Source organism: Otolemur garnettii, unplaced genomic scaffold (assembly GCF_000181295.1).
Source record: "Otolemur garnettii isolate 467f Iridium unplaced genomic scaffold, OtoGar3 scaffold00621, whole genome shotgun sequence".
NCBI classification, from domain to species: domain Eukaryota; kingdom Metazoa; phylum Chordata; class Mammalia; order Primates; family Galagidae; genus Otolemur; species Otolemur garnettii.
The window spans coordinates 4,039-16,487 of record NW_003853016.1 but is presented as its reverse complement, the minus strand read 5'-3'; the positions used below and the strand labels follow the sequence as shown (position 1 = coordinate 16,487).

The 12,449-nt window shown below is 46.6% G+C and overlaps 1 protein-coding gene across 1 annotated transcript; it reads left to right on the top strand.

Annotated features, from left to right (window-relative positions):
* The first annotated feature begins 6,797 nt into the window (after positions 1 to 6,797).
* Positions 6,798 to 11,059, top strand: LOC100966443 (CD209 antigen-like). Its single transcript, XM_012814031.1, has 8 exons — positions 6,798 to 6,864; positions 6,967 to 7,053; positions 7,246 to 7,329; positions 7,645 to 8,019; positions 8,363 to 8,514; positions 9,135 to 9,241; positions 9,366 to 9,381; positions 10,327 to 11,059. The coding sequence occupies exons 2-8, from the start codon at positions 7,044 to 7,046 to the stop codon at positions 10,462 to 10,464; spliced, it is 882 nt and encodes a 293-aa protein (XP_012669485.1). The 5' UTR covers positions 6,798 to 6,864; positions 6,967 to 7,043; the 3' UTR covers positions 10,465 to 11,059.
* The last annotated feature ends 1,390 nt before the right edge of the window (positions 11,060 to 12,449 follow it).

The following is a 12,449-nucleotide window of genomic DNA, read 5'->3' as shown; positions in this document are numbered from 1 at the left end:
AAAAAAAAAAAGAAATGACCTTGATAGCTATTCAGGTGACTGAGACCTCTTGGTCTAAGCCATGAGGCTGTGGTTGTTGTTTTCAACTGTTGAGTTTTGATATATATGTACAGTCAGGCATTGCTTGATGGTGAGGATAGGTTCTGAGAAGTGTTTCATTAAGTGATTTTGCTATTATGCAAACATCATAGACTATACTTCCACAGACCAAGATGGTACAGCCTACTAAACACCAAGGTTATATGGGATAGCATATTGCTCCTAAACTACACTCCTGGACAGAATGCTATTGTACTGGATACTGTAGGCAGCTGTAGCACAATAGTAAGTCATTGTGTATCTAAACATAGAAATTGTTCAGTGGTGCATGATATGTTTATATCTATAAAACCATCACCAGGCTCCTGATAGTAAATGTGTCTCCATCACCCCACAAATTTCCCTTATTTAACCTGGTCATCTCTTTGCCTCATTACTTGAGATAGCCCTGGATATTCTTTCTGCCATTAGCTTAGCTTGCATTTTCTAGAATTTTATATAAATGGAATCATAGTGTGTAGCCTTTTGGGTCTAGCTTCTTTCACTCAGCCTAATTATTCTGAGATTCATCCATGTTGTTTCATGGATCAATAATTTATTCCTTTTCATTGCTGAGTAGTATTTCATTGTGTGAGTATAATACAGGGGTTTTTTGCGGGGGAGGAGAGACAGAGTCTTACTCTGTCATCCTGGGTACAGTGCTGTGGCATATCTCACAGCAACCTCAAACTCTTGGGCTAAAGCAATCCTTTTGCCTCAGCCTCCCAAGTAGCTGGGACTACAGGTGCACACTACTATGCTCAGCTAGATTTTTCTATTTTTAGTAGACATAGGGTCTTGCTCTTGCTGAAGTTGGTCTTGAACTCCTGAGCTCAAGCAATCCACTTGCTTGGGCCTCTCAGAGTGCTAGGAGTACAGGTGTGAGCCCCTGCATCTGGCTCGTAGGTTTTTTAAAAAATACATTCACCTGTTGATGGATTTGCGGATTGTTTTCACTTTTTGGCTTTTAGAAATAAAGCTACAGTGTGTGTTTGGGTGGATATATGATTTTACTTTTTCTTTGGGTAAATATCTAGTCATGAATGGTTGAGTCATAAGTAGTTGAGTGTTTCACATTTTAAGAAACTGTCAAACTATTCTCAGTTTTTTTTTCTTTTTGACAGAGTCTCACTCTGTTGCCTTAGGTAGAGTGCTGTGGTATCATCATAGCTCACAACAACTTTAGTCTCTTGGGCTAAAGCGATCCTCTTGCCTTTGCCTCCTGAGTATCTGGGACTACAGCTGCCCTCCACAATGCCCCACTAGTGTTTTTCTATCTTGACTAGAGACAGGGTCTTACTCTTTCTCAGGTTGGTTTTGAACTTATGAGCTGAAGCAATCCACTGCCTTGGCCTCCCGAAGTGCTAAGATTACAAGAGTGAGCCACCAGGCCATTCTCAGTTTCTTAACAAAACATAACCCAAATCAAAATAGAAAGTCTAAACAGAGAGTAATTGGGAAGAGATTAGAGAGGTGGTTCAAGAACTAACATTCTAACAAGGCACCCTGCCCAGGCCGTTGTCCTTTTCTGATTCCTAGGTTTGTGGTCTTATACTGCTTCTGGCTCTTAAATTTGGGTGACTATTTTGGACTCTCCAGTTGCCTGGGTGGATCTTAGTTTGTTTTCTGCCATTTTTCTTATCTTTGTTTACTACTATCATTTCCCTGACTCTTCAAGCCTCAGATGGTGCTCATGGGGCAGGTGCCAATTCTAAGGAAACTTGTTATATGGGATATGGGCTAGGCCTAATCTCTGTCCACCTACCCTCTGCATGGTGGGAGGAAATCTGGATCACCGCTACTGTTTAGCACAGTGTTTGAGATCCTAGCAAGAGGACATGTCCTAGTAAGACATGAAAAGAGTGTAAAAGATGTAAATATTAGAAGGGGACAGGGAAAACAATTATTAATTTGACATAGTATGACCAGTCAAACTCCTCCTTTGCACCATACTCAAAGGTAGACTTTCAGATGTGTCTCAGAGCTAAAAATGAAGACAAAAATGTTAGGCTAATTGAAGAAAACTTAGGAAAATGTCTTTGTGTCCCACATTTTGGAGGAAAACTTGTTGAGGTTGATAGCAAAGCAAAGGTGGAGAAGGAAAGCTGCATTTAACTATACCAGAATTTAAAGTGTCTGACAAACCAAGGATGCTATGGGTAAAATGAACAGGTGGGGAGCAGATGGGGTAGATAATTGCCAAAATAAAATTGAAAAGCAGTTGCTTTTTAATATGTAAAAATTATTCTGAAAAAAACAAAATGATGAATGCAGAGACTGTAGAAAAAGTAATGTGATACTACCTTACCAATTAGAATGGTAAATACTAAAATGGTATTGAGTGTTGGTGAGGAGGTGTGGAGATGGTAACTCTTGTTCACTGTGGTGAGCATGTAGATTAGTTCAGTCATTTTGGAAAGCAATCTGGAAGTGTGCAGTGAAATGCAGATGGCTGAGCTGGGCATGGTGGTGTGCACCTGCAACCCAGCTACTCAGGAGGCTGAGGTGGGAGGACCCTTGAGACCAGGAAGTCAAGGCCTGTTGAACCAGGGGCAACACTGTGAGATCTTGACTTAAAAAAATAACAAAAATTTTAAAAATTAAAAAAAAGAGATTTAGATGGTATATGCCTTGTAATAGTTTTTTTAAAAAATTTTTTTTGAGACAGAATCTCAAGCTGTCACCCTGGGTAGAGTGCCGTGTGTCACCGCTCACAGAAACCTCCAACTCTTGGGCTTAAGTGCCAGCTCCAGTGTATGTGGCTGGTGCCCTAGCTGCTGAGCTACAGGTGCTGAGCATTTGTAATAGTTTTTAAACAGACATATTTAACTAGGTGTGTGGCTTATACCTGTAATCCTAGCACTTTGGGAGGCTGAGATGGGTGGATTTTTTAAGCTCAGGAGTTCAATAACAGCTTGAGCAAGACCTTGTCTCTACTGAAAATAGAAGAACTAGCTGGGTGTTGTGGCAGGCATGTGTAGTCCCAGGTACTTGGGAGACTTAGGCAAGAGGATCGCCTGAGCTCATGGGTCTGAGGTTGCTATGACCTATGATACCACAGCACTCTACTCAGGGCTGCAGAGTGAGACTCTCTGTTTGTCTCTCTCTTTATCTCTCACACACACACCAACATAGATACATTTGGAAGAAGTGTTGCTCCAAGGGGCATTTACAAAGATATTCATGAAATGTTTCTTATGGTAGCACAGTAGGGGTAATCAACCCACCCTTGAGCTGGCATTGAGTAGGTAAAACTTGGTGGGTGCACACTATGAATCAAGTCAGTAGTCAGCTCATTGTATGGTAGAACAAGTCCCAATCTCAGTAACCTGGCGCTGGGAGAAAGACAAATGACTTGAGATCAGTCTCTCTCTCTCTCTCTCTCTCTCTCTCTCTTTCTCTCTCACACGCACACACACACACACACCAGGTTCATAGAAACGTAAGGACATACGTCCAACCCATCAGAGTGGATGTCTGCAGTGCTGAGAGAAGAGGAAGAAGTAAACATTAAAGGTTTGCAATGCTTGCAGGACAATGCGGGGTAACAAAGTGCAACTTCCTAGCTTCCTTGTCCTAGAATCCTCTTGCTCCAAAGCCTAAGACTTCTCCTGCCTTCATCATCAGAAATGGAGCCTGAGTCAACAAGTGCTGGAAGCTGACTTGGCAGCAGGGTTTTACTGTGGGGGTGAAGTTTTTGGTGGGCACATCCTCCGTCTGGTGTTTTCCTGGACAGCTTAGTAAGAGGAAATGAAAAAAACACAGTGTTGCACAATTTCTGTCAAAGACGACCATCAGAATATGGGTTGGGAAAGGATGATCCATCAGCCCTATGGAGAGGAAATGAATTCACTGGGGGAGGGGGCTGTCAGAACAGGTTTTCTGGAAGAGATCACACTGGAACTCTGCCTTCAAGGGCATGGATACTGAAGACAGGAAAAGGAAGGACACACCAGGTGCAGGGCACAGCCAGGGTGTCGCCAGGGGACAGAGACTGGGTCTCTCCTGCATATACATGTGGCTGAAGCTGCCGTGGAGAGCCAGGGCAGAGCTATCCAGCTTAGCAAGGAAGCCAGAGGCTGCCCATTCCCTGTCCTGTGTCCAGAACCTGCTGTAGGAGTGACAAGGGAAAAGAGATCCCAAGTTGGAGAAGGTGGCAGAATTTTACCTTCTAGCCCTGGCTCAGGGCAGGGCAGGGAGACCCATTTCTGAGGGTCTCAGTGTAGCAGGGGAGCATGCATCCAGGAAATTTGAGGACAAAATGTTGAGTCTGGGAAATTCAGGGGACTATCAGCACCGCTGGAGACACCTGAGTGACCCTGGAAGATCTGAGTGGGCTTCTTAGAAGAGGTGATGTCTGGAGAAGGGCGAGAATTATTCTGAAGGAGATGGAAACATGAAACAATGTTCCTGACATGCTATCAGCACATGCAGAGATTGGAGGGTAAAGAATAGGACTCATTAGAGAAGGCAAAACTGATTCGGGGGTCAGTCTGGGCCTGGGGTGTCAGCTGGGGCCAGATCCCATAAAGTCCTGAATAGCAGAGACATGGGGTTGGGAAAAATGTAGGAAGAAGGTGAAAGTTCCAGAATTCCCCTCCAAGGCCAGGACCACTCTGTAGCATCCATTCTATGCAGACATATGGGGTTTAGCATCACCAGAGCAAAGGTATGTTACTCTTTCTTTGTTGCTGTTAACTTGGGCTTTGCTTTTTTATTATTAAGCATGCAAAGAGGTATGCAGAAACAATAAAGCCCTACATGCCTTCTACTGAGCTTTATCAAGTTTTGACATCTTCACCTATTTCAGATCCTCTAAAAGGAAATAAATCATAACAAATCAAACAGAGCAGAGGTCTGTACACTTTCCTGCTCTCATCCCTTCTTTTCTTCCCCAAGGCACCTGCCCTCCCTAATTTAGTGTTATCATATTTTAAAACACTTTCTTTGTTTGTTCGTTTTGAGACTAGGTCTCACTCTATTGCAGAGATTGGAGTGTGGTGGCACAGTTGCAGTTCACTGCCACCTCAAACTCCTAGCCTCAAATGATCCTCCAGCGTCAGCCTTCAAAAGTGCTGGGATTATAGGTATGGGCCACCACACCTGGCCTGAAAGTACTTTAATCATGCATATCTCCATAGACAATATATCGGGTTGTTTTACACATCTGGAAGCTTATAACAATTGTCAGCACGTGGTCTATATCCTGCTACAACTTGTTTTTGCTCTCTCCACATTCCCATTATGAGATACGTCCATTCTACATTCATTTGTCATTCACAAAATATAATAGGATAGCAAGTGCTTAGTAAGCAAATGAACAAAAAATCAGCATAAATATTCCTTAATTGGGAAAGGAACAGTTTCTAGGATCCTAAAAAATGTCTTAGTTACAGCAAAATATGAGGACCATTTTCAGTAAAATCACGAACAAAATGAAGAGGGGGTGAGCACGGTGGTTCACACCTGTAATCCCAGCACTCTGGGAAGCTGAGGCAGGTGGATTTCCTGAGCTCACAGGTTTGAGACCAGTCTAAGCCAGAGGGAGACCCCTGTCTCTAAAAATAGCCGGGTGTCGTGGCAGATGCCTGTAGTCCCAGCTACTCAGAAGGCTCAGGCAAGTGGATTGCTTGACCCCAAGAGACTGCGATTGCTGTGAGCTATGATGCCATGGCACTCTACCCAGGGCTACAAAGTGAGAGCCTGTCTCAAAGGAAAAAAAAAAAAGAACAAAATGAAGATGTCTGCTGTGTATCAGGTGGAATTACATCTCCCCAAAAGGATTTGTTGAAGCCCTAACACCTGGTACCTGTGACTGTGACTTTATTTGTAAATAGGGTCTCTGCGGGTGGGACTAGGTTGTGATAAGTCCACTAGGGTGGCACCCAATCCAATATGACCATAAGAAGAGGAGAGAGGCACAGAGGGAAGGTGAGGTGAAGGAAGAAAGCCGTGTGATGACAGAGGCAGAGATGTGTCTAGCAGGCGCCAAACGCAGAGATTGCTGCCAACCACCAGCAGCCAGGCAGAGGATTCCCCCCTCCACATTTCAGAGGCAATGAATGTGGCCTTGCCCACAAATCGATGTCAGACTTCTGGCCTCCAGAGCGGGAGCAAATAAATTTCTGTTACTTTAAGTCTCCAGTTTGTGGTCCTTTGTTGTGGCAGCCCTAGCTACTGGTTTGTTAAGAGCTATTTCTTCAATCTTGCAGAAATACCTTAATAATTGAATATGAGAACCATTTTTGGTAAAACTAAGATCTGATCACAGCCAAACAAGTGAGGCATCTTTGGTGGAGGCTAAGATACAAGACAAGTCAGCAGAAATCATCATAAATGAGGACATTCAGCAGATCAAGTCAGCTAGGACCAGAGGTCAGAGGAGAAGTAGCTCTAGGAAAACTGGGGAGCTACCTGCCCACCATGCCCAAGTAGAGGGGCATAACAAGCTCCCTTTACAAGTTATGGAATTTCATTGACAGCATCACACAGATCAGCCACACCACGAGTGGACAAGTGCTTCTCCCTATCAACCCCAGACCACCCCCCAACAACCTTCTTGAAATTCCTGGGAGGTCTGGCCCACCCCGTTCTTCAACCCCTCCCATTGATATCTCCCTACCCGGGTTCCGGTTTCTCTTCCTGAGTGAGAATAGATAAAAGGAGTGAGGATTGGGGAGTGGGAGATGAAAGCCATGGTCCCCAGGAGTTGTGCGCATTGAAAAGCAGTGGGGGGAAACTTGAATGTCTCTAAGGAACCAAGAGCCCATCAGCTGCAGCTCCTGGGTAAGGCTGGGTGGGACCCCAGGATCCATGGGAGGAGGGCCAAGGGGTGACCAGCTCTGGCCTCAGCTTCCCCAGGCTCTCAGTTGATGTCTATCCATTCAGATGAGGAAGAGCTGAGAACTAGCAGAGGCAGATTTATTGCAAGAGAATTAGGTGCCAAACAGACTTGTGGACCAAGAATGTGTGCAGGTAGAGGAGGGTCAGGGGCCAGGGAGGATGGACAGAACTTCATACATTCATCTGGGTCAGTCCTGCAGAGCTGGAGGATGGGGACCTGGACTTCTGGGTTCTGAGGAAGTAGGGGCTGGGGCCAGGCTACCCCTGGGCCCAGCTGAGGTGGGAATACTGGAAAACTTGGCCAAGTCTCCATCCTCCCCACAGGGCATCTGTGTCATGCCTCCCTGGTGCTGCTGTTTCTCTCCTTCATGGTCCTTGCTGGGCTCCTGGTTACCATCCTCATAGTAGGTGAGAAACACTCCTTGGTCGGGAACTCCCAGGTCTGGCTTTTTGGCTGTGGAAAGAGCCAGAAGTGGCCAGTTCCAGGAAGGCGGTAGGGCTAAAAGTTGCTGTTGGGTCCCTTGGGGCTTCTAAGGGCCTCTCGCTTGACCACAATTCTGAGCAGGCCATTCTTTGCTTTCATCTAAGGGTGCCTGGCTTCCTAATCCTCAAGGGGGATTAATCAAGACCTTGGCTCTCAAAATTGATGGCCCTGGAAGCCCAGGGCAAGGCATGGCACACAATCAGTGTTCAACAAATGTAGCTCCTTTTTCCTCGGCACAGTCTGCAATCTCTCCAGATCTGTGGGGAAGGAGTTGACCCAGCTGAAGCCTGCAATGGGTGAGGGCCCAGAGAGATCCAGGCAGGAGGAGACCTACAAGGAGTTGGCCCAGCTGAAGGCTGCAGTGGATGCATTCCCACAGCTGTCCAGGCAGGAGATCTACAAGGAGTTGACCCAGCTGAAGGCTGCAGTGGGCACATTCCCACAGCGGTCCAGGCAGGAGGAGATGTACAAGGAGTTGACCCAGCTGAAAACTGGAATCCGTGAATGCCCAGCACAGTCCAGGCAGGAGGAGATCTACCAGCAAGTAACTCAGCTGAATGCTGCTGTTGGTGAGTGTCCAGACACCAGAAGTCCTATGGCTGGAGAGTTTCCATGTGCTGTGACTTTGCTAGGGTCTCACTTTATGCATATGTATAATGGAATCACAGGATAATGGGGATGTCAGAACTTGGTTTTCACAGGGAACAGGTACACAGTGGGCACTCAATGAAGTTAGTCTCCTGCCTTCTGGCCTGAGCTGTAAAGCCCCTACAGGTCCCAGTCTGTAGATAAGCCAGGACCCTTAGGTTCTCCTGGTGATTAAGAGGGTCTCAGGATGAAGAGAGGGGCATGTCCCAGCATGAACAGTCAGGAAAGATCCCCAAGCCAAAGGACTTGAAGGGTGGGCAGGTGCAGGACCCAGATCTGGGTCCCAGTCCTGGCCAATCTACCCAACAGGTCACCTGTGCTGCCGCTGTCCCTGGGACTGGACATTCTTCCAAGGAAACTGTTACTTCTTCTCCACTATCCAGCGGAACCGGCACAATTCCATGACTGCCTGCCAGGAGGTGGGGGCCCAGCTAGTCATGATCAAAAGCACCGAGGAGCAGGTATACCTGCTGGGGGCCTCATCCTGGTCTGGGGCATGCACATGGCCACTGGCCAACTTGGATGGGGATGTTCAGAGGGGATTGTCTGGCACAGGGGCTGCTTGTTCCCTTTGAAAGATATTGGAGGCAACAGATATAAGGGAGAGGGTCCCAAGCACCTTGCAAGGAAAAACAAGTTCTGAACACATACAAATGATTTGGGGAGCACATCAAAAGTACATGAACCCAAATGGTGTGCTGGCAAATGTTTAACAACCACCTCTGTGGGGGTAATTCTCACTATGGCTGATTGATGTGATGTCACTCAATGTGGAGCTGAAAAGACATGTGCATGACCAGCCAATGAGTAAATTGTGTAAAATATAAAAAAGAGAACTTGCAGTATTCACAGATGTCTGTGAGGAGAGGCCAACAGTGCATGTAGGTCTGTAAGTCAGAACATACGTGCTATGGGATACCGATGTGAGAGGGACTTAGACAGGTAGGGGCTCAGGACCCTGTACGCTAGAAGGTTGAAGATTATACTGCAAGCAGAACTTTCTGCAAACAGATGGGAAGACATGAGCCATGAACATAGGAAGCAGAGCTCCCTTCTCACTCCTCCTCTATCCCTCCCGTAGGACTTCCTACGGCTGCAGGTTTCCACAAAGGAACGCCACACCTGGATCGGGCTGTCAGACCTGACACACGAAGGCACATGGCAGTGGGTGGATGGTTCACCTCTGCCATCCAGGTAGATCCGGGAGAAAGGGACACGCTACTCAGTGTAGGGTGGGTGGGTCTTAGACTTGAGCCTTCCTTGGGGGCCCTCCCCTACTCCCTTAGGGTATAGGGTGTGGGATTTTCTCAACTCCTGATTTGAGGAAGGTGCTCTCCATGCTCACATTCAGTGCCTAAAATTCCACTATCAGAGCTGAAGGAAGAGCTCATCTCTCGGGTGAAGGTTTTAAAATACAGTGTCTTAATAGCAGTCTGAGCTATAGTAGAGCCAAATGTTCACAAGACAAGTAGTACTGTAAAGACAGCTTGTCATACTGACAGACCCCAAAGGTGGAGCTCACATCATAACAGCACAGGACACCTGAAGAAGCCCCCAGGGTCACTTACAGGGCGGGTGATGGGCAGGAACCTGTGGGGTATGTGGGAAGGAACTGGTAAGACAGGGTGAGCAGCCTTAGGGTGGGCTAGTTGGAGTCATTTCCGTGACCTTGGGTATCCAAGATGTCCCCAGCTGTCTGGCACCTGGCCCTGATGTGATTAGGTCAGAGGACAGTGGCCCAGACTAGAGAGACTAAGAAGGGAAGTGGTGGGGTGTGCACTCTAGATTGGCTGGTTTGTGTTTGAAATCTTACCCCTAGGAGAAGAATTCTTCCCAAGGAGGGGCACAACAGGGGAGGCAAGAGGCCAAGGCACTAGGACTTGGGCATATTATGGGTCGTCCAGAGCAGTGCCTGTCTGGGATACAGATGCAGGGCAGATGCTAAAACCCTCAGGTTTACAGAGGGTAGAAACATGATTCATGGAGTTGTGCAAAAAGAGAGGCTCACCTGAGTTCAGGAGTTCAAGACCAGCCTGAGCCAGAGCAAGATCTTATCACTAAAAACAACAACAACAAAAAAAACCAGGCATTGTGGCGGGCGCCTGTGGTCTCAGCTACTTGGGACTCTAAGGCAAGAGAATCACTTAAGCCCAAGAGTTTGAGGTTGTTGTGAGCTGTGATGCCACAGCACTCTAGGGCGACAAAGTGAGACTCTGTCTCAAAAAAAATGAAAAAAGGCTCACATTCAGTCTGGGCTTTGCGGCTTCACCAAGTATTGGAACAACGGGGAGCCCAACAACATCGGGGAAGAAGATTGTGTGGAATTTAAGGGCAAGGGCTGGAACGACCACAAATGCAATGTTCTCAATTTCTGGATCTGCAAAAAGTCTGCAGCCTCCTGCCCCAGCTAGGGAGGGCAGTTTCCCTCGTTAACCACTGCAGTCCTAAGCCTGCCTGCCAAATAGAAAAGCTTTACATACCTTTAAGGCAAGATTCCTTCTCCCCATCCCCAAACACTAACAAACCCCCTGGGATTGGTCTCTATCAGATTCCTCATCCCTATGGGTCTGGGTCCTGATCTGTCCTTCCTCTGTTGTCTGCTGATTCTTCTGGCTTAGAGGTTGTGCTTCTGGCCTATTCCTGGAGCTTTAGACGTGAGCTGGTGTGGGTGCATTGAGGGGCTTGGTGTGCTCTGTTAATCTACTGTCTCTTCCTTTCCAAGATCAGAACATTTGAATGGCCGTGTGTGGCTGCCACGTCCCCAGGGCTTTTACCCCATCCATGCACACCTTCCATCTACTATCCCCTGCACCCCTTTGACTGAGCATTGGCTGGTTGCAACAGTCATCTTGTAGGCTGGAAGCTCTAGGGCATTAAATCCCCCAGTGGCACCTGGAGATGGCATTGAAGCTCCACCCAGCACCCCAACATACATCTTTTGGTTTTTGTTCTTTGCAATCGCTTCCATTTGTTTCCCAGCTGTATCCTTTATAATAAAATGATAAATAGAAGCAAAGTGTGTTCCTGAGTTCTGTGGGTCATTCTAGAAAATTCTTGAACATCAGAGTGGCTTATGGGAACCCTTAGTTTGTGTCTCATCAGCCAGGTGAAAGTGTTAGTACACTTGGCACCCTTTTGTGGCTGGCATCTGCAGTGAGGTCAGTCTTGTGGGACTGAGTCATTTAACTTGTGGATTCTGGCTGCTAAATCCATGTAGCTAGTGCGAGGGGGAAATGAGAGTACCCAGCATACAAAGAGGAGCACTGTTCTCTACTAACTTGGGGCACTCAGTAAAAATGTTATACAGCAGTTTCAGCATGGGCCAAGATAACTAACAGGCCCGGCAAATGTGCCCGGTCCTTTTTGGGTACCTCAGCACTTTCTTGCTTTCAAATGGCCAGTTTAGAAAAATTGTAGTATCATTCACATAATATGGATCAAATGGCTGGACATGATGATGGCACTGTACTCACGGTGATTTGTTCCACTGTGAATATGCAAACCAGGTAAAATCTTTGCATTATTCATCTGGGAAGAGAACAGATGAACACACCACCACCCAGTGGGCAGATGTAGATTTTGCATGCAAGAATAGGGTGACCAGACATCCCGATCTTGGCGGGCCAGTCCCACTTTTCAACCATTTGTCCCGCGTCCTGCGGTTTTAAAAAGCCGATTTTTGGAAAGAATGCACGAACAGGCAGGAGAACAAGAAGGGAATATATGGTTTTCGGCCACCATATGGCTATTTCGCCAGAATATGAGTTTTATATTATTTTTATTAATTTTATAATGTTAAACTGTAATAAATAATTGCTGAGAAGTGATTTTTGAGAACTGCTTATCAAAGTTTGCATTGTTGTTAGGCCCTGCCTACCCTGTCGCCTGCCCGCCCCGCCCCGGCTCCGTCCCCCGGCCATGTTGTTCTGCCTTACAGATGTTAGAATCTGGTCACCCTATGCGAGAAGGCTCCCTTGGAATAAACTCTGTTCTTGTGCAATTGCTTTTTTAGATGATGCTTTTAAACCACTTTAGCTCTAAAGGCTTTTTTTGTTTATTTTTTGTTGGTTGTTTTTTTTTGGTGGGAGGACAGATTCTCACTATGTCGCCCTCAGTAGAGTGCCATGACATCACAGCTCACAATAACCTCAAACTCCTGGGCTTAAGCAATTTTCTTGCCTCAACCTCCCAAGTAGCTGGGACTACAGGCACCCTCCACAACTCCCAGCAATTTTTTGCTGTAGTTGTCATTGTTGCTTAGCAGGCCCAGGCCAGGTATGAACCTGCCAGCCTCATTGTATGTGGCCAGTGCCCTACTCACTGAGCTATAGTCACCACCAGCTCTAAAGGTCTTAATGTACTTTTTGAACAAGTCAAATCTGCGTACATGGAACCA